The sequence below is a fragment of the Austrofundulus limnaeus genome, unplaced genomic scaffold (genome assembly GCF_001266775.1).
Source record: "Austrofundulus limnaeus strain Quisiro unplaced genomic scaffold, Austrofundulus_limnaeus-1.0 Scaffold21, whole genome shotgun sequence".
Classification (NCBI taxonomy): Eukaryota; Metazoa; Chordata; class Actinopteri; order Cyprinodontiformes; family Rivulidae; genus Austrofundulus; species Austrofundulus limnaeus.
Window position 1 is genome coordinate 1750364 of NW_013952423.1, and position 18115 is coordinate 1768478.

Genomic DNA, 18115 nt, shown 5'->3' on the forward strand with positions numbered 1-18115 from the left:
CCACTGACGAGAGGAGACTGTGTAGCGCTGAGCTAATACACATATTTGTTGATAGCGTTGTGGCTAAACTTTTAGTTTAAAAATTATAAAAACTAAACAGCCTACAGTATTTTTACAGTCTTTATTTTACAGTTAAAATATATGTTTATCAAATAAAGTCTAATGTTACAACTAATCCTGGATCCCTTTAAAATCTCAATCTGTTTTTGAACATATTGAGCTAAGTTTTAGTGTTGTAGCTGATGAAAGTTATCCCTAAAATCACGCACCAATCATTAGACTCCTTCAAAGTTTCTCCAGGAARTATTCTAGTTTATTCATKTAATGAATTTTCTAAGTAAAACTGTCATCTTAATGGTAAAAACAACTCAAAAGTCTCTGGAACCTCCTTTGTTATAAAGAACCTTTTATCACGTCTATAAATAGGAATGGACCTGCTTTGAAATYTCTGGGGGATTTCCCAGCATGCACCACCAGACTAAACAACCAATTTGCTTCAACTCTTTTGTTGGTTTTTCTTCTTAATGTGTGTTTGTGTGTATTAGACGATCAGCAGCCGCTTTCCGGAAAGTTCAGGAATAAAAGAGACGCCCTGTCAGAGTCCAGGCATCAGCCGCAGAGAAGACCTTAGTTTCTGCTCTTCACCTGACGCTGAAGATGTGCTTGATACGGTGAGATGCACACACACGCACACACATGTCAGCTGCAAACACAGCAACCTAAATGTTGTAACACTAATGTCTGTTTTTGACTCAAAATAAATCACTGTAGTGCTTTTTTTCCTCATTTTTGCTTGTGTAGCCTTACTGTCCATTCATTTTTAATCTGCAATAAAAAAAATCTGTCATTTATGTAAAAATGAGCCAAAATGAGCATTTATATGGTTTCTTATKTTCAGTAATTATCACCTGAAAACCTAAACTGAGACTCTGGTAAACAATGATGGAGGTTTTTGTCTCAGTTTTTGGTGCCAGCAGGWATTTCTACCACTTTATTCACTTTATATTGAAACATTTAGAAGATATTTTTGAGTTTATTTATTGGTGAGACAAGTCTGGACTGTGTTACTGGAACTATTAGTCAGAAGTATCACAAGAATCCTGTTCATCACATCCCAGTGAGACACCACTATCAATTTAGTCGCAGCGAGTCATAAAGTGCGGGACATAACAGACAACATTAGGAGGGTTTGGCGACCCGTGAAACTAAATGAATCCATTAATGTCACAACAACGTACGCAAAACTATCAAATTCAATGATAATTTGCACATTTTATTTTACTTTTGAGTCTCCAACTCCAGCAAAGATTAAAGGACTGATAATCATTAATTAACTCAACATTTGCCCCTGAATGTTCCCGTCAGGACTCCAGTGCCCATTGCATTGTGGGTAACCCTCCCTACACCCTCAACCTCCAGATCATCGGAGCGGAGGACGACTACTTTGACTCCCAACAGGAACAGGTGCTTTTTTATAAAAGCTTAGAGGACAAATTACTTTTGTGTTTGTTGTTTATTAAAACGTTTTCTGCCTTCAGATCAACAACGAGTGCAGCTCGTTTCAGAGCATCGACGTGCTGAAGTGTCGACCGGCTCACCTCGCCGTCTTCCTCCATCATGTGGTGTCGCAGTTCGACCCGGCTCCTCTGGTGCGTACAGACACACTGAGTCGTTCTGGTGTTTGGACGTGTGATGATGAATAAAACTTTTCTTTCCTCAGCTTTGTTTCCTCTACGCCGACATGCACAAACAAACCAGCTCCAAGGAGAGTCGACGCTTCTTCATGGAGTTCCACTCACTTTTTTTAGATAAAACAGCCGTAAGTAGAACTTCCAGCTTTTTATTTTCATAACAACAACAAAAATGATTTATTTATTTCTGTAAATAAAACTTTAGCTTAAATGTTGGTTTAAGACAAATTAACATTTTATCCCATTGCTTCGCCTCGTGGTGCTCTTGTTTATAAATTAGTCTTTTCTCTTGTACCTTTTTATGAGTTTTTCTGCATTTATTGATTTGTGCTTTTAGCTTTCGGCTATTTTTTGCTACTTTTAGTATCCAGTTTTGCTATTTTGGTCTACTTTAGCCCATTTGCTGTTTGCTACATTCATCTCTTAGCTCATCTTTTTCTTCAGATACTTAATGTTTTGCTACTTTCAACTGTTGTTTTGCCACTTCTGACTTTTGGCTAGCATTTTGCTTCAATCATCAAGTGTTTTGATATTTTTAACTTTTAGCTACTCTTTTCCCACTTGTAGCATTTTATTAGTATTTTGTTACTTTTATCTTTAAGCTAGCCTTTTGCTACATGTATTGCTCATATTTTTCTACAGTTTCTTAGCATTTTTGCTTCTTTTAACTTGTGTTATGTCACTTTTGGCTTTTAGCTAGTATTTTTCTCTTTTTACATTTTTTAGTTCTCTGCTTCTTTTAAGGTAGTGTTCAGCTTTAGTTTTATTTTATAAACTTTTTTAAAGCTTCTAATGTTTGAGCTGTTTATGATTATTTTTAACTTAGTCATTGTTGTTTTATTTATTTCCGTCCTTTTTTACTCTCTTTCTTTCTTTCTTTCTTTCTTTCTTTCTTTCTGGCAGCCGGTTTCTATGTAGCTCTGATGGTCTTCGGGAGACCTGCAGGACTTCCTAGTTCATTTATTCCTTTTGTTTTTTTCCCCAGAATCTGAAAGTACCAGTGCCTGAARCAATCGCAGCAGAACTGGGTAAAAAAAAACAAGGAAGCAAATGTTTTTCAGACATTTTTTCTGCAAACAGAAAAGCTGTAAAGTTAGAATTATTGAGGACTTCTTCTTTATTATTTATTTGACTCAACAGTTTAGGTTTTTCTTTGTGTTGATATTATGAATTTTTTTTTGTCAGAGAAGCGAAGGCTGGAGCTGCTCCCTGATGATGTGTGCAAACAATACTCTCAGGCGTTACAAGACTCGCTTTTAACAGACCTGCACAAGAACCTGGAGGACTTCAGGTAAAACAGCCGCTCAGCCATCTGCGTCATCAGAGGGTTTTCCTCGCGGGTAAAACATCTGTTCCATCTCTGAACGCAGACAGAAACGCAGCATGGGGCTGACGCTGGCCGAGGACGAGCTGTCCAAGCTGGACTCGGAGCGAGACAAAGACCAGCAGGTGTCGGAGAAGGAGTGCTCCTGCGCCGAAATCATCCTGTCCAAGATCGAGGACATCCTGTGAGTTCCTGAGCGTCAGTGGCTGAGGTCAAAAGTTTACATCCACTTGTTGTGGATAAGCTGCTGTTTTTTCAGGGTGGACTGATTCTACAACATGCACTGTTGACTTCTGCGCTGTGTAGTTCTTCATCCCACTGTCAGCCTCTAATCCCGGTCCCGGTTGTGTTTACTTTGAGCATAAGGTCACCTCACAATGGGTGGTGATCGTCATCATCAAAAATGTGCTAATCTTCTATGTGATATTATTTTATTTACGACACAAAAATGTATGACATTGAGCTTCTTATCTTCGTCCCTGATTTAAAATCAACCCCAGCAGCCTGGCCTGAATAGAACCCCAGGTCTTGGGGTTCCAGAAGTCAGGCTGGAAGTGGGTCATATTTATGCAACTGCAAATATGCCGGGTCTGCATTTGAACCCAGCAGGGTTCCCGCAGATCCTTAAAAAGTCTTAAAAGGCATTGAATTCTTTAATCCAAAAATAAGGCCTTAATTAGCCTTAAAATGTTTTATATTAATCTTTCAGAGGTCTTAAAAATGTTAACACATTGGAAGTAGGATGATTGTATTTGTCTCAAATATTAAAATAATTGGTAACATTTATTTTTTTTAGCAATTCACCAAGTTTACCGCAGCAAGTTTTTTTGTGTTAAAATAAACATTTGGGTAAAATTGTTTTTTTTTCTTCACATTTGTGTTTATTGTGAAGTTGGTCTTAAATTTCCTTTCAAGTGGCATTAAAAAGTATTAACAAGTCTTAGGTTTAACTTGCCTTAAGCTGTAGGAACACTGCCCAGGCTGGGCCAGCCGGGCTTTACAATTTAAAAACACCCTAATATTTGTGTAAATGTCCCTTTATAGAGCTGCACCTGGACCACAGGCTTTCTGTTTCCACCTACAAGCTTCTGGGACAATTCTCCGATGCTAACGCCAGCTTATCCATGCTAGTAGCTAGCCTCTCGGATGCTAACACAGATGAATAGTCTCCTCCTCATCTGCCAGCTCCGGCCTCTTGGGGTCAGCTGCTCAGTTAGCGGTGCCGGCCTGTCATTAGCTGGTTAGGAATAGATATAGCCTCCTCCTACAAGGAAGTAACAACCTCTGGTTGCGCAATATTCTTTGTTTTGGCCCTCATACTGCGCCATACTGGAGAATGTTGCTGGGGAGAGGCATGTCTGGGTTTTTCTCCAGGAACTGTTGCCTCCACCGACCATGTTGTAGAATCCTTCCACCTTGGTTAAAAAAACAGATCAAATAAATAGTTGAAACCTTAAAACTAATCTGTCATTCATGATGAGTGAATAAACTTCTGACTGCTGCTGAAAATCACAACCAACACTCACGTCTGTGTGTTTATCTCCTCATGTGAATGTCTGATGTTGCAGGTTGTCGTCTCAACCCTCAGAAGAGGAGAAGTGGTGAGAAGAGGGGTTTTTTTTTGGTTTTGTTTTCTGCTATTTATTTTTTCACTCAGCTCAGAATCATCTGTTTTAGAGAACTGTTTTAGTTTCTGTTCTGCTGTTTTACTGATATTTATAAATGGAAGTGTGGGATCATAAAATCTCATCCTGTAACACAGGAAATACCTCATCAGATGACAGCGTGCTAATTTTAGCTACTTGCATGTGAATCATCCCATTGAGTTGAAAGGTTCATACKTAAATGAATGTATTTTTGAGATTGATTTTGTTGAAGAATATTAAATAAAAATGTTTGTTTCACCGTCTGTGCAGCCAAAACATGCAGCATGTAATCCACAACTATATGAAGCACCTCGGGGTGAAAGTAAAGGAACATCGTGGGCTCGAGCAAAAACGTGCACGCATTAATTTCCTGCCCAGAATTAAGGTGCACCTTCACGCACTCATAAATCCCAACAGTGGTACAGAGAAGATGCTCACATGATTCCAAAAGARAGAAATAYGTTATTTTCTTCTGATAAGGTGAAAAGTACAAAACCGGAGAAGGAAGKGGAGGAAAAGGTGAAAAAGCCACGATTCCCCAACATCCTGGGACCTCCACGGCGCCCGAGCAGAGTGGACTCAACTTCAGGTGAGGAGAAAACTTGGATTAAATCCCTCAGCAGGTTTGTTTAATCCAGGGGGGTGGATCCAGGAGACGTTATTTTGTTTTATTTTTATTTTTTATTTCAGAGGTCTATAAATTACTTGGAAAATAATAACTAAGTAAAAGTAAAATTACATGAACAGAAAATGACTTTGGTAAAATATATTTCACTGATTAGAAAAGTACTTAAGTAAAACTCAAGTAAAATACATAAAACTGTTCACAAAAGTTGGGAAAGTAAAAGTATTTTTATACACTCTAAGATATAAACTGTTGAATTTACTGAACCAAACTGGCTCCTCTAAGCCAGGTTGAGTAAATTGATAAATATATGTATATTTGCTCAGTTTACTCAACTAGACTCAGTGGAGCCAGTTGACATGACTTTAAGTAAATTCAGCACCATTTTTTAGAGCAGAAACATCTTTCATGAGTTCAAACATTTAATTTTGTAACAAGTAACTAGGTGTTATAAAGTAAAGAAGTAAAAGTATAATTTTTAGCTTTAAAATGTAACAAAATAAAAGTAGCTGTTTAAAAAAATAATTGGTAAAATTACAAATCCTCAAAAAAACTACTTAAGTTCTGTAACGAAGTAAAAGTACTTCGTTACTATAAATCTCTGTTTTTTTATGCAGTGGTTAAAGCCGTCGAGCAGAACAAGCAGCGCTCACCAAAGTTCTCCCAGCTGCCCATCGGGATCCCAGAACTCCTCGACTCCTCCGCCTCCACCGGACGCAGCCAGGCGAACCACCCGAGCGAGGGGCCGGACTCCAGCTGCCAGTCTGGGTCCACCAGCTCCTCCCTGGGTCCCGGCTCCCTCAGCAGTCCCACCTCCGACACGAGCGGAGCAGAGACAGATTCCAGTAAAAATAATAGTTTATTTTGTTTAAAGCATGTCGGAGGTTTGTTTTCTTGGTGCTGAGCAACAAGAAGAGCGTCGTTTGGTTCCAGCTCARACTTTCTTCTTCTCCTCCTCGGATCTTTTAAACTCTGCAGGTATGTCTCCGTTCTGCGTCCTGCCCAGACTGGGTGATGGTCTGCAGCCTGTGGACCACCAGGATGGCCCCTCCAGTCCAACCAGCACTCAGTTTGACTTCAGCCCGTCCAACCTGGACCAGCGGGACGAGGACCAGGACGCTTTCAGGTACCAGRTGTTTCTCTCAGATTGTTGAAGTCACAGGTGGTGAGGGAGCATCTTTAGTAGCTTTTAAATAACATTTTGTTTTTATTAACTCATGTTAAATGTAGCCATAATYTGTMTTCTTCTGCTACTTTTAGCTTTTAGCTGCCATTCTGTAAGTTTTTATTAATGTTTAATAGGTGTTCAGCTGTCTGCTCTTAGTTACCGTGCTACTCTTTGCTAACTTTAGATAATGTTTTGAGTTTAACTTTAGCTACTTTAGTTACTGTTTTGCTACCTTCAGCTACAGTGTTGCTAACGTTGACRTCTGTTTAGCTACTTTAAGCTACTGCTTTGCTAATTTTATATCATTTGCTCTGCTTCTTTTAGCTTTTAGCTACCATTTTACTGCTTTTAGCTTCTAGCTGCTSTTCTGCTGCTTCTAAGCTTGTGTTCTGCTTATTTTATCTCAGGTTTTGCTGATTTAGCTCATGTCCTTGTCATTCCAGCTTTTGTTTTGCCATTGTTTTGACTCATCAGCTTCTTATACTTTTACCCAAAAGTGATCAAATTAGCTACTGTTTTGCTACATTATCTCTTCTTTGCTACTTTGGCTGCTGTATTGTTAATTTTAGTTACTGTCTTGCACATTTAGCATCAGTTTAACTATTTTTAGCTCTTCTTTTGCTACTATTAGATTTTTGCTACTTTTAGCTACTGTCTTGCAAATCTTAGCATCTGTTTTGCTACTGTTAGCTCGTCTTTGATACTTTTAGGTACTGTATTACTACTTTTAGCTGTCTTGCAAATTATACCAACAGTTTCTCTAATTTTCTAATGTCTCTTCTTTTGCTACTATTTTGCTAATTTTAGTTATAATTTTCAGAATATGAATAATCGAACAATTGTTTTAAATAAAATACAAACTTGAAGCTCTAACTGTGAAGTTTTTGAGAAACATTGATAATATCTCTTGTTTGGTCATTTTATCTATCAAATAGAGGGATTCTTGATTATTAACTTGTTTTACTGGCATCAGGATGGAAGTTCCGTCCACGGTGAGTTCTGCCGACATCCAGAGCGAAGACGACCAAGCAGCAGAGGGCGAGGGTGACGAAGACCCCCTGAACTGGCAGAAACTCGTCAGTCGAGGCGTCCTGGAAAGCCTGACGCCGAAGGAGATCAAACGACAGGAAGTCATCAACGGTGAGTCGTCAGCTTTTCGCGCCTTGAGTTAAAAGCGACCAAACTGACTGACGTGAATTCACGTGTTCACGCCGCAGAGCTGTTCTACACTGAGCGCGCTCACCTGCGCATGCTGAGGGTCCTGGACTGTGTTTTCTGCCAGAGGCTGAACAGGGACAGCATCCTTCCTCCTGAGGACATCAGACAAATCTTTATTAACCTGGAGGAAATCATCCAGCTGCACGGTAACATTAAACACTCAGTTCAACGTACTTCATGTCCTGGACCRGCTGCAGAGGTCTGATCAATTCATGCTTTTATAGGAAGACTAAAAATTACTCTGTTTTAATATTCAAGTCATGCTGAGACTTCAGTTCTTGTCTYGTTATTTATAAAGTCAGGAGTCAGTGGTTCATCTGATTCACTCCTGGGGGGCCCCTGCGAACAGCTGGACAGGGAGGTCTGGGTTTCTCTCCTGGACCCGTTGGCTCAAAAAGAAAACTGTTCTTGCATCTAGTATTTTTACACAGGCATTAAAACTGCAGACAATTTAAAAAATAACAGTAAATTTACATTTTTATGTCAAAAGTTGCRCAAAAATAGTCAAAAACCAGAAATTTTGAGACATATTCCTAACACAACTGTAAATAATCCTGATTTTCACATGTTGTAAAGCAGATAAGGACTAAAGTGTTATTTTAATTTGTTGTGAAGGAATAGTAGATGAAAAACTTGTTGAACCTAATGTAGTCTTTATTTTGCCTCACTAAAAAGAAAGTAAAGAGGAACCATTTTCTTATGAGTGACCTCCCTGTTTTAGTTTCTGTAACAGAACAAATGGCAGCAATCAGGAGGAGGAGCGAGACGTCAGTGATTGGTCAGATCGGGGATGATCTCTTGGAGTGGGTGAGGACCTTTGTTTTTTTTTTATTCATTATCTTTAGAGTCAAATTTAAACTTTGGGTTTAGACAAATATGATGCAAACATTCAGGCTTCACAAATAGAGCATAAATATAAAATGAACTTTTGCTCTGGATGTGTTTCAGTTCAGTGGCGAGGAAGAGGAGAAGGTAAAGAGCGCAGTAGGAACGTTCTGCAGCAACCAGCCATCGGCGCTGGAGCTCATCAAAACCCGGCAGAAGAAAGACCAGAAGTTCAACTTGTTCATGCAGGTCAGCAGCAGAACTGTCGCTGTTTGTTTTTATACTAAAATAAATTCAAAGCTGCATCATTATCCATCATTCCTATGTCCTCCTCTTCATCTTCATCACTGCTTCTCAGGAGGCAAGGAGTAACCCTTTGTGTCGCAGGCTGCAGCTTAAAGACATCATTCCTGTAGAAATGCAAAGAGTGACAAAGTACCCACTGCTCCTGGACAATATCGCTAAATACACAGGTATGATTATGTTTATTTATTTATTTTTTATAGAATAAACTATAGAATGCTAGTTATAGTTCACCAGAGTGTTTTTTTTTACAGAAAATGGTGAAGAAAGAGAAAAGGTGAAGAAAGCTGGAGAATGCTGTAAAAAGATCCTGAACCACGTCAACCAGGCTGTGAGAGAAGCTGAAAACAAACAGGTTGGTTGAATTCTGACTATTCTGAATATTTTCTCTTTTTTAAAAAATAAGTCTATTTTTATTTACATTATGTTGCTTTGTAAATAGGAGCCACAAGAAAATCGTATCTTTTGTAACAGAAATGTACTTTTCACTACAATAGAGTAACTTAAAACTTATCTAACCAAACCTAAAAGCTGCAAATTTAACCTAAACTAAATCTAGATATAGCCTTAATATTGTCTAGAACATAAACTTATCTAATCTTAACCTACATTTAACTTTGACTGAATAACCTGCACATATCGTAAATTTATCATAGCTGAACTTAACTTCTTCTAAACTAGCCCAAACCTAACTTAATATAGATTAAGCTTTACCAAACTTAGCCTAAAATAACCTTACTTAATCTTAAACCTAATCTAACTTATCCTAACCAAACTTTATTAAACCTAACATAAACTTGGCCTAAGCGTAAAGAAATTTACTTGACCTAAACCAACATATAACTAATGTAAACCTAATCTAATCCTAAAATTATGTAATATAACCTGAACTAAACCTGACCTTACTTAAGCTAACCTAGCGTAACCCTTGCCTAACTTAATCCAGTCCAAACTGAAGCTGACATGTTTCTGATGAGGTGGTGGTTCTGATGTGTCTCAACAGAGACTGGAGGATTATCAGCGACGGCTGGACGTCTCATCTCTTAAACAAAGTGAAAATCCTGTGATCCTGGAGCTGAGGGTAAGGAACTTTCACTGATTTTCTAAACTGCAACTTTTATTTACTTCTGGAGTTCCTCAGGGATCCTTTCTGAGACCTCAAGTATTTTAAATAAAAAAATAACAAAGGTTTCTGTCAACAAAAATGAAGATTAGTTTTAGCTTTTGTTTGGTTTAGATTAAATTAAAGCACAAATGAATTTGAACTTCAATAATCTGAAAGAAAACAAATGTATTATTTTTCCTTTAACAGCTGTTAAATAGTTGGTCTTCATGGTTTTAAATGGGCTACATTTGGATTCTGTAGAACTTTTATACCACTGTACTCCACCATGATTGATTCAGACTCAAAACTGGTGGTTTCTATGCAGAACCTGGATCTGACCAAGAGGAAGATGGTTCACGAGGGACCTCTCTCCTGGAGAGCCAAGGACAAAACGATCGGTACAAACAGTATCTATAAATACACCGTTCACATCACATGAACTGGAACGGAACACTCAGTTTCATCTCATTCTTCCAGAACTTTACACGGTCCTCCTGGAGGACATCATGGTTTTACTGCAGAAGCAGGACGAGCGTCTTGTCCTCAAGTTTCACGGCAAGAACCTGGCGAGCGCTGCCGACACCAAGCACACCTTCAGCCCCGTCATTAAACTTAACACGGTCCTGGTTCGACCCGTAGCCACCGGTAAGACTGCTAAATCTGAAAACTGAACCGAATCTGTGGACATAATGACCCAGTGATGGTCAGAGCAGCCAGTCAGAGAAAAAATATCATTATCCTTGGTTTCTGGCTGAAAAGCTATTCATTTACAAATGAAATGATGGAAATGTTCTTTTCAGACAAGAAGGCCTTCTTTGTTCTGTCAATGTCTGAAAACGGTGTTCAGATGTACGAGCTGATGGCTCAGACGGTGTCCGATCGCAGAACGTGAGTCTTTATTTAAAACCTGAAGCTCTGAAGGTTAAATGTTTCCACGACTCTCACCTGGTTGTTTGCGTTCATCCAGGTGGCAGTGTCTGATCACGCAATGCGCCGACGCCATGAAGGCCAAGCCTCACAACAACGTCACGCCTCCGGCCCGACCCGGGTGAGTCCGGTTATCCCCGACGCCGGCACCGGTGTGGTTTGATCTGTTGTGCTCACAACGTGGATGTGTTTCAGAGCCGAGCGGAACGCTGCGGGGACGCCCAAACGGAGCGTGGAGCCCAGCGAGACGTCGAGGGGAAGTGTCGGTTCTTCTGGTTCCACTGATGGATGCGTTCTGGATAAAGACGCCCCGTCTTCACCGGGCGTCCAGCCTCCTCCCAACCCCTTTGATGGGTTGAAGTCAGAGGATGAGGAAGAGGAGCTGGCTGTAGCGGACAGAGCAGAGGACGAAGAAGAGGAGGAGGACGTTGACGAGGCAGAACTGGAAGCGTTYTTGGATGGTCAGCTGGCGGACCAACTCCTGCAGGAAGGATCCAGTCAGAGCATCCCGGAGGAAAACGATCACGTGGAGTTTAACTCCTCCTCTTCCTCCTCCTCTAAAGCTGAAGAGGCTCTCCAGACGTGTAAGATTTTGTTGTATTTTCTGATAAATGTGATCAAAACCTTGAGTTTGTCTCTGAGTGAACTTTCCCGTGTTCCAGTGGCGATGCTGAAACAGGCCATTTTCGCCCACATGTCGAGCAAAGAGGAGGAGACAGAAGAAGCCAAACCGAGTGAGTTTCCTGAGAATCAGCTGAATGAGAGCCGCTCCGCCGCACCCCATGAGAACGGGTCGCCTGAAAGCTCAGAGAAAGACGACCAGCAGCCTTTAGCTGTGGTCACAGGAGAGGCTAAAACAGCCAAGCAGAACGGTAAAAACATGTTGAAGGTTTACTTTATTATTGTTAATGTTGCTTTTGTCTTCTTTCTCTGCATTTAGCTTTTAGCTACTTTTAGCAACTCACTAGTCTTTTGTTACCTTTTGCTTTTAGTTTTTTTTCTATAGGTTTCTAAGTTTCTTTCTTTTTAGGTTTTAGTTAACTTTGCTGTTTTTAGCTACTTTTCTGCTACCTTTAACTTTTAGTTAACCTTTTTAAGATTTTAGCTACCTTTTTGCAACCTTTAGCTTTTAGTTACCTTTATTTTACTATTAGCTTTGAGCTAGCATTTTGCAACTTTTTGCTTTTAGGTACTTTTCTTCTTATTTTAGCTTCTAGCTAGCTGTTCAATACCTTTAGCTTTATTTCTGTAACTTTTAGCTTTTAGTAATTTTTCTGGTAAGTTTAGCTTTCAGCTACCTAGTTGCTAATTTTAAAATTTTATTGACTTCTGTTGGTTTTAGCTACCTTTCTGTCACCTTTAGCTTTTAGCTATTTCTGCTATCTATAGTTTTTAGCTTTTAGCTACCTTTTTGCTACTTTTAACCTTTGATTAACTTTTGATGCTTTTCACTTTGTTTTTACTACCTTTAGCTTTTAGTTACCCTTCTTCTACTTTTAGCTTTTAGCTAGCCTTTTGCTTCTTTTGCTTATAGTTGGTGTTCGGTTCTTTTTTAGCTTTAAAGCTAATTCAGTGCTCACTGTATTTTCTCAGAAAACTTTTATTTGTTTTTTTTTTATCTTCAGGAGGCTTTGTGGGTCTGGATTTTGAGGCGGGTTCTGAGGAGAGCGGCGCCGACGACGATGTTGGAGCCGACGTGCGGATTGACATGAGGAAGCTGCTGTCGTCTTCCTCTCAGGCGGGGAGCGGCGGCCCTGACCTCAGCAGGCAGCTGATGACTCACCTGCGCCTCCTGCAGGCCGACCTGCAGTACCTGAAGGTAGAATTTATTTTCTCTGTATTTTTTTWATTTAATCTTTATTTAAATTTATTCTTGTTGTTTTTGAGCTTCCACCATCAGTGAGGTTGTTTTTTTGTGTGTGTGTGTTTTCAGGACGTAGAGATGAAGTACAACGAGCTGCAGAGAATTCAAACCGATGCAGCTGCAAACTCAGACGACAACACTGGTGTGTTTCGGSTCTTCTGAGACTCAGTCAGATCTGTAATCTGTAATCTGTAATCTCAAACTCTCTGCTGTGTTTCAGATGGGATCCATTGATCACCAGCTTCCTGATCTGTTTCATATTTGCCGCTTCGAGTTTCACCATAAACCTTTGTGACAACGGAGGCTTCGGAGGCTTCGTGGGAAACTGGACGGTGTCGTCATCGCAGTCAGGATTTATTCACAACAAACTCCACTTCGATGTTAATCCACCGCTCAAATGATTTAATACACTGGATTTAAAATGGAAAAGGAGAGGGTTTGTGTTCACACAGGGGCTCATTCAGGAAACATATTTTTGTACAAAATAAAACAACAGTAGACGCCTCAAAACAGCACAGAAATAAATCCTCTAACACAGAAACTTCATCCAAAACTAATATAAAAGTAAAAGAGGAGGAACAGCTAAGATGGCTCTAAATTAAAGATTTAAAACCAGCGAACTAAATAGTTTGTTGGTTTAATTTGTTGAGGTGAATAAAATTGTACAAAGATATATTATAAAACGTCCCAAAAATCTTTTTTTTTCAAAATGTATTAAAACAGTCGATTTCCTCTATTTGAAAATGGCTTAAAAACCAACAAATCATGAGAAACTCTTTAAATGCAACAAGTTATAAAAGTTCAAAACCCTTCTCTTCATCAGGGTTTGCACTTTTTTTTTACTTCAACAATTCTTCTGGATTTCAGGTTTGAGTCACTTTAACTGTTTCTGACCAGATTCTGTCCAAAACTTAAGATCTTTTAAAATAATATAAGAAGTATTTCTGTCTGAGCAAACTTGTTTCTCAGGTAGTTTCCACTAAGAGCACATGAATGTAGATTTGTCAAGCAGTTTCCACCTCTGTCATTCTGGCCTATAATCCCAGTCCAATCCCAACTAGACTTGAAGATGTTCGGCTCAACTCAGGATCTTTCTCAATTCAAACTAAGAACTGAACAAAAACTGGTTTATCTAAAAACCAAAACATCCAAACAGGAGCAGCTGAGGTGCATTCTGATCTTTAGCTGAAATGACGTTCTGTGTGTATACAGATATGTATCTCACCAGGCTGAGCCTGCTGCAGGTTCAAAAACCAGCAACCTGTGTGGTCGTGGTTTTCATTTTCTGAAAATCAACGCAAACCGTTTGTGTGCAAACTATATTCTTGGCCTCATGCAAGAACCATTCGTACGCACAGATTTGTTCTTAAGTTGTCCGTACGAGTGATTTAGGAGAATTTGTGGCATTCACCAATGTTTTCATATTCTAAGATTTTTTCAGATACGAACAAAATTCAGGAGTGGTCCAGACCTGTCGTATATTTTACCAGCAGTCAGTCTGCTGTTATCCAGACGGGTTTTCTTCAYTAATAACTTTATATTTTGTTAGTTTGAAGATATTTTGCGTTGAAAATAAATCACACTCCATAATTATGTTGACAATAGGCTATTCTGCTTGAATTAGAGTTATAATTTTAAATGTAATAATTTAGACTAACAATATAAATTGTCCGTTCGTCCGTTTTCTGCCTACGGTGTGCGACAGTGTGTCTTCTGAATAAATGAAAATGATTTAACACAGTTATTTATACTTTTAGCAGCTCTTTTTATTCCACAGCTGACCTGCTAAAAATGACAGATTTTCTTTTCTGGATCTCTGACAGACGGACTTCAATCTCTGAACTCGTAAAGTTTTTCTTTTTAGTTTTCACTGTCATTTTCATGAATGAACACTTCCTTGTATCTGAGGTAGGAAACATAGCCTTATATGGTGTTTTTGGGGTGGTAATTATGCTAATCTCCTCTCGCGTGCACGAGCAGCTGGATATGAACAGGTGGAATTTACGCAGCTCATTTACACACTTTTCCTGAAGATAGAAGAGTTTGTTGAATCTGACGTGACATGTTCGTACGAACCCTTTGTACAAACAAAAGTAAGAGAAATTTAGGATAAGAATACGAACATGTTCTTGCATGAGGCCCATTGTTCTTTCCTCAGATAACTTAGTTCCTGCTTTGGAGAACCTCTTCCCGCCTCAAATTACTTAGTTCCCGCCTTGAATAACTTAGTTCCCACCTTGGATAACTTAGTTCCCACCTCGGATAACTTAGTTCCCACCTCGGATAACTTAGTTCCCACCTCAAATAACTTAGTTCCCACCTTGGATAACTTAGTTCCCGCCCTTGATAACTTATTTCCTGCCTTGGATAACTTAGTTCCCGTCTCAACAAACTTTGTTCCCTCCTCGGCTAACTTAGTCCAGTCTATTTTGTTTTCACCTCGACAAAGTTCATTCCTGCCTCGTCTAATTTTTTTTCAAGTTCTTCGTGTCTTTTTTCATGTTGGGCCTGGTTGCTGTACGTCCTGATTCTGGTTCCTTCCTGTTAAAAGTATTTGATTCTTGAACCTGTTCCAGCAGTAAAATTGTACACCTCTGTGGCGAACATGAGGAAGATTCAGATCTATTACAAACATTTCAAAAAGAGTGCAACTCGTTTTAAAGCTTTGACCTCTGGACATTTTTTTTTGGTTTGAAATGAGAAATCTCAAAAGAAAAGCAAAACATCTTCAAAAATGAATTTATCTTTTGTTAAAACCTGCCGTGCCTTCAACAACCCGCTAACATTTCTGTCCTTTCTGTGACGACAAAAACCTGCTGCTCTTTAGTTTTTTGGCGTCGACGGCTCGGAGCACTTTTTTTCTCTGCGTGGATTTATCAGGATGTTATTTATTTGTTTCCTGTCTGAATGTTGCCTGTCTGCACTTCACCTTCAAGGTTGGACTCAAAAGGACTCCACTGGCCAAAAGACTGCACCCATCACACCGMCAAAGACGTGATGATGACGATGAGATGTAAAAAAACGAAAAAAATACCTGAAAAGGTTATATAGGTTTTATTGTACAATAATGTAAAAGATATCATGCAACACAAGCTACTTAAAAAATGAGAATTAAGCATCCGACTGCATTAATCTGTTACACAAATRTTTTGTTTTTGTGGCCTTTTTAGTWATTCTTTTTAATTTATGATGTAAAACGGAGGTTAGAGTTGAAGAGACGGCAGAAAAAGTTACTTTAAAGGATCTTAGAAAGTATTTAATTCACAGAAACTTTAAACATTTCTCCTGTCTGCACTGATGTCTTTTATTAAATGTTTGTTTTTTATTCTGACAGCTGCAGTTTGCTTTAATTTGAAACAAAACTACTTCAGAAGTGATTTTAAATGGGTTAAATTCAATTTTTTGTGCGTTTTTTTTCTTTCAGCTGAATTTCTGATGGTTTTTTCTTGTCCTTTTTAGGTTTTAGCTGATGTTACGCTTTTAGCTTCATAGCTCGGTTCAGCTTCTTCAGCGTTTCCACAGAAAAGTGAATTATCTGTGGAGGCCGCTGTTAAAGTGTTCAGTCTGAATTTTCCAGCAGCGGTTCTGTGTCGACGTTTCTCAGCTTGTGGTTCTCCGTCCACCTTTTATATTTGGCTCTGCTCTTCTTGTAGCCGAAGCGGGCGATGTCCACCATGAACACCCAGGCCAGCGCGTACATCAAAACCCCGCCCAGCTTCATGACCGCCGGCGTCCTGGCGGAGGCGAGCTCGCAGTAGAACATGACAGTGCCGAGGCCCACCCTCACCGTGGCGAACAGGAAGATGAAGAGCAGGTCCACCGYGTCGCCCAACGGCCCGTCGTACCGACCCACCTGCCGGAGGAACCAGCGACCCTGCAGCAGCGGGTTGGTGAGCTCGCTGCCGAAGATGACCGCGCAGGTCTCGCAGCCCGACACGCCCAGGAACAGGGCCAGCAGGATGCCCGAAATGCTGGCGGCGTGGTGGGCCATCATGACCGGGCCCTCGGTCCGGTAGCACACGCACCAACCCATGTCGAAGAAGAAGTAGCCCAGGCAGACTGCCAAGGCCAACACCTGGAGCTCCGTGTTCTCTGTTCCTGAAGAGCAGAGAAGTGGATTAATGCAGCTACGCTTCTGAGCAGTCAGTATCTTACCTGCAGCAGACATCACTCAGTGTAAAGTTTATGTTTCTGTCGTGTCCTGTTGCTGACCGGCGTGCGTGAAGGGCCAGGGGCCGTCGACGAAAACCACGTACGCCGTCAGCAGCACGATGAAGACGCCGTGGGTCAACGTGACCAGGCGGCAGTTCCACTCGTGCCCCCGCCGAGGAAAGGCGCAGCAGAACACCAGGTAGAGGCAGAGCCAGCCAATCAGGCTGCAGATCACCTCCAACACTGCCATGGACGACTGGATGGGAGGCAGACACGGAGATGAACGTTGGGACGTTTTTCTGTTTACATGTTTACACATGACAGATGGGCGTCCTAATTTATGTGTTAGCAAAATATCTCATGAACCACTGAATTGAATTTATTTTAACTTTTTAAAATCATATTCAATTTCATATAGACCCTAAAACTATCTTAAAATGTGATAATTATGTGTCAATCAACACTCCCACTGTGTTCTGATTAGTTTGTTCTGATCAGACTCCGCCCCTCATACTCTGCTCTGCTCTGATTGGCTGGTTCTGGTGGCCTGATCAGACTCTGCTCCCTTTTAATTATTATGATCTGAGAGTATAACAACCGTAAACATGGCTAATCACATGGATCCCAAAATATCTTTAGGAATTTATATTTTTTGTTTCTGCAAAAAATTCCAAACACTGAATGTTTTATGACAGTTCTGTAGTATAAAACAGCTTTTATAGAAATCTACAAGAGTTTAAGACATTTTGCAAGAAACATAATTACTATTTTTAATTATGATACACTGACAGTACTAAATAAAAAGTATATGACCTATTTCTGCACCGAGCTGCAGTGCAGATTATTTCAACCTACTAAAACAAATAATCACCACTCTGGAATTATTTTGACTTTCTGGATGAACCAGAGCTTAGTAAGACTTACATTATCTCCCCATTCTCATCATGAAACTCCTGCTTCACGGCATCTCGTGCAGGTGAAGCGCAGCCTCCATCAGTTTGTTCAGTAAAGTCATTAAAAGTCCAACAAACCGTCCTCAGCTTCAGCAGAAACACACTGACAGAAATGTTCCCTGCAGGCCACCGTAGTCAGTCAGATCCCTCATCCTGGATCTTATTGATCCTCTTAAAGGATTAAAGACTCTTCTTTACAGAGACACCTGCTGTCAGATGAAACGGCTGATACTGCTTTAAAAATGTAATTAAAATTTCTTAGTAACTGTCCTCCCTCAGGAAGATTTGTTTCTGTCTTAATCTTTTTGTAAAAT

The 18115-nt window shown here is 40.0% G+C and overlaps 2 protein-coding genes across 3 annotated transcripts in view; one reads left to right on the forward strand and one right to left on the reverse strand.

The window, feature by feature from the left end:
- LOC106514639 (rho guanine nucleotide exchange factor 12) overlaps positions 1 to 14106 on the forward strand; it is a 24893-nt gene extending 10787 nt beyond the window's left edge. The window contains exons 8-35 of the mRNA XM_014004019.1: positions 546 to 671; positions 1366 to 1464; positions 1539 to 1649; positions 1721 to 1819; positions 2677 to 2719; positions 2877 to 2982; positions 3062 to 3199; positions 4584 to 4616; positions 4932 to 5046; positions 5142 to 5250; positions 5904 to 6131; positions 6265 to 6412; positions 7428 to 7594; positions 7672 to 7818; positions 8394 to 8479; positions 8621 to 8746; positions 8856 to 8970; positions 9055 to 9155; positions 9804 to 9881; positions 10231 to 10303; positions 10383 to 10550; positions 10706 to 10793; positions 10873 to 10953; positions 11028 to 11416; positions 11495 to 11704; positions 12458 to 12651; positions 12766 to 12838; positions 12917 to 14106. Coding sequence (XP_013859473.1) covers positions 546 to 671; positions 1366 to 1464; positions 1539 to 1649; positions 1721 to 1819; positions 2677 to 2719; positions 2877 to 2982; positions 3062 to 3199; positions 4584 to 4616; positions 4932 to 5046; positions 5142 to 5250; positions 5904 to 6131; positions 6265 to 6412; positions 7428 to 7594; positions 7672 to 7818; positions 8394 to 8479; positions 8621 to 8746; positions 8856 to 8970; positions 9055 to 9155; positions 9804 to 9881; positions 10231 to 10303; positions 10383 to 10550; positions 10706 to 10793; positions 10873 to 10953; positions 11028 to 11416; positions 11495 to 11704; positions 12458 to 12651; positions 12766 to 12838; positions 12917 to 12930 — 3465 coding nt within the window. The 3' untranslated portion in view covers positions 12931 to 14106. The remainder of the gene's footprint in view (positions 1 to 545; positions 672 to 1365; positions 1465 to 1538; positions 1650 to 1720; positions 1820 to 2676; positions 2720 to 2876; positions 2983 to 3061; positions 3200 to 4583; positions 4617 to 4931; positions 5047 to 5141; positions 5251 to 5903; positions 6132 to 6264; positions 6413 to 7427; positions 7595 to 7671; positions 7819 to 8393; positions 8480 to 8620; positions 8747 to 8855; positions 8971 to 9054; positions 9156 to 9803; positions 9882 to 10230; positions 10304 to 10382; positions 10551 to 10705; positions 10794 to 10872; positions 10954 to 11027; positions 11417 to 11494; positions 11705 to 12457; positions 12652 to 12765; positions 12839 to 12916) is intronic.
- A 1628-nt stretch (positions 14107 to 15734) lies between these two features.
- LOC106514642 (transmembrane protein 136) lies at positions 15735 to 18115 on the reverse strand. Of its 2 annotated transcripts, XM_014004024.1 has the most exons (3): positions 17773 to 18115; positions 16909 to 17104; positions 15735 to 16794 (listed from the first exon to the last, which is right to left on the reverse strand). In XM_014004024.1, the coding sequence occupies exons 2-3, from the start codon at positions 17096 to 17098 to the stop codon at positions 16256 to 16258; spliced, it is 729 nt and encodes a 242-aa protein (XP_013859478.1). In that variant the 5' UTR covers positions 17099 to 17104; positions 17773 to 18115; the 3' UTR covers positions 15735 to 16255. The 2 variants fall into 2 exon arrangements, with proteins under 2 accessions (XP_013859478.1, XP_013859477.1); XM_014004023.1 differs by having other exon boundaries at positions 16909 to 18115.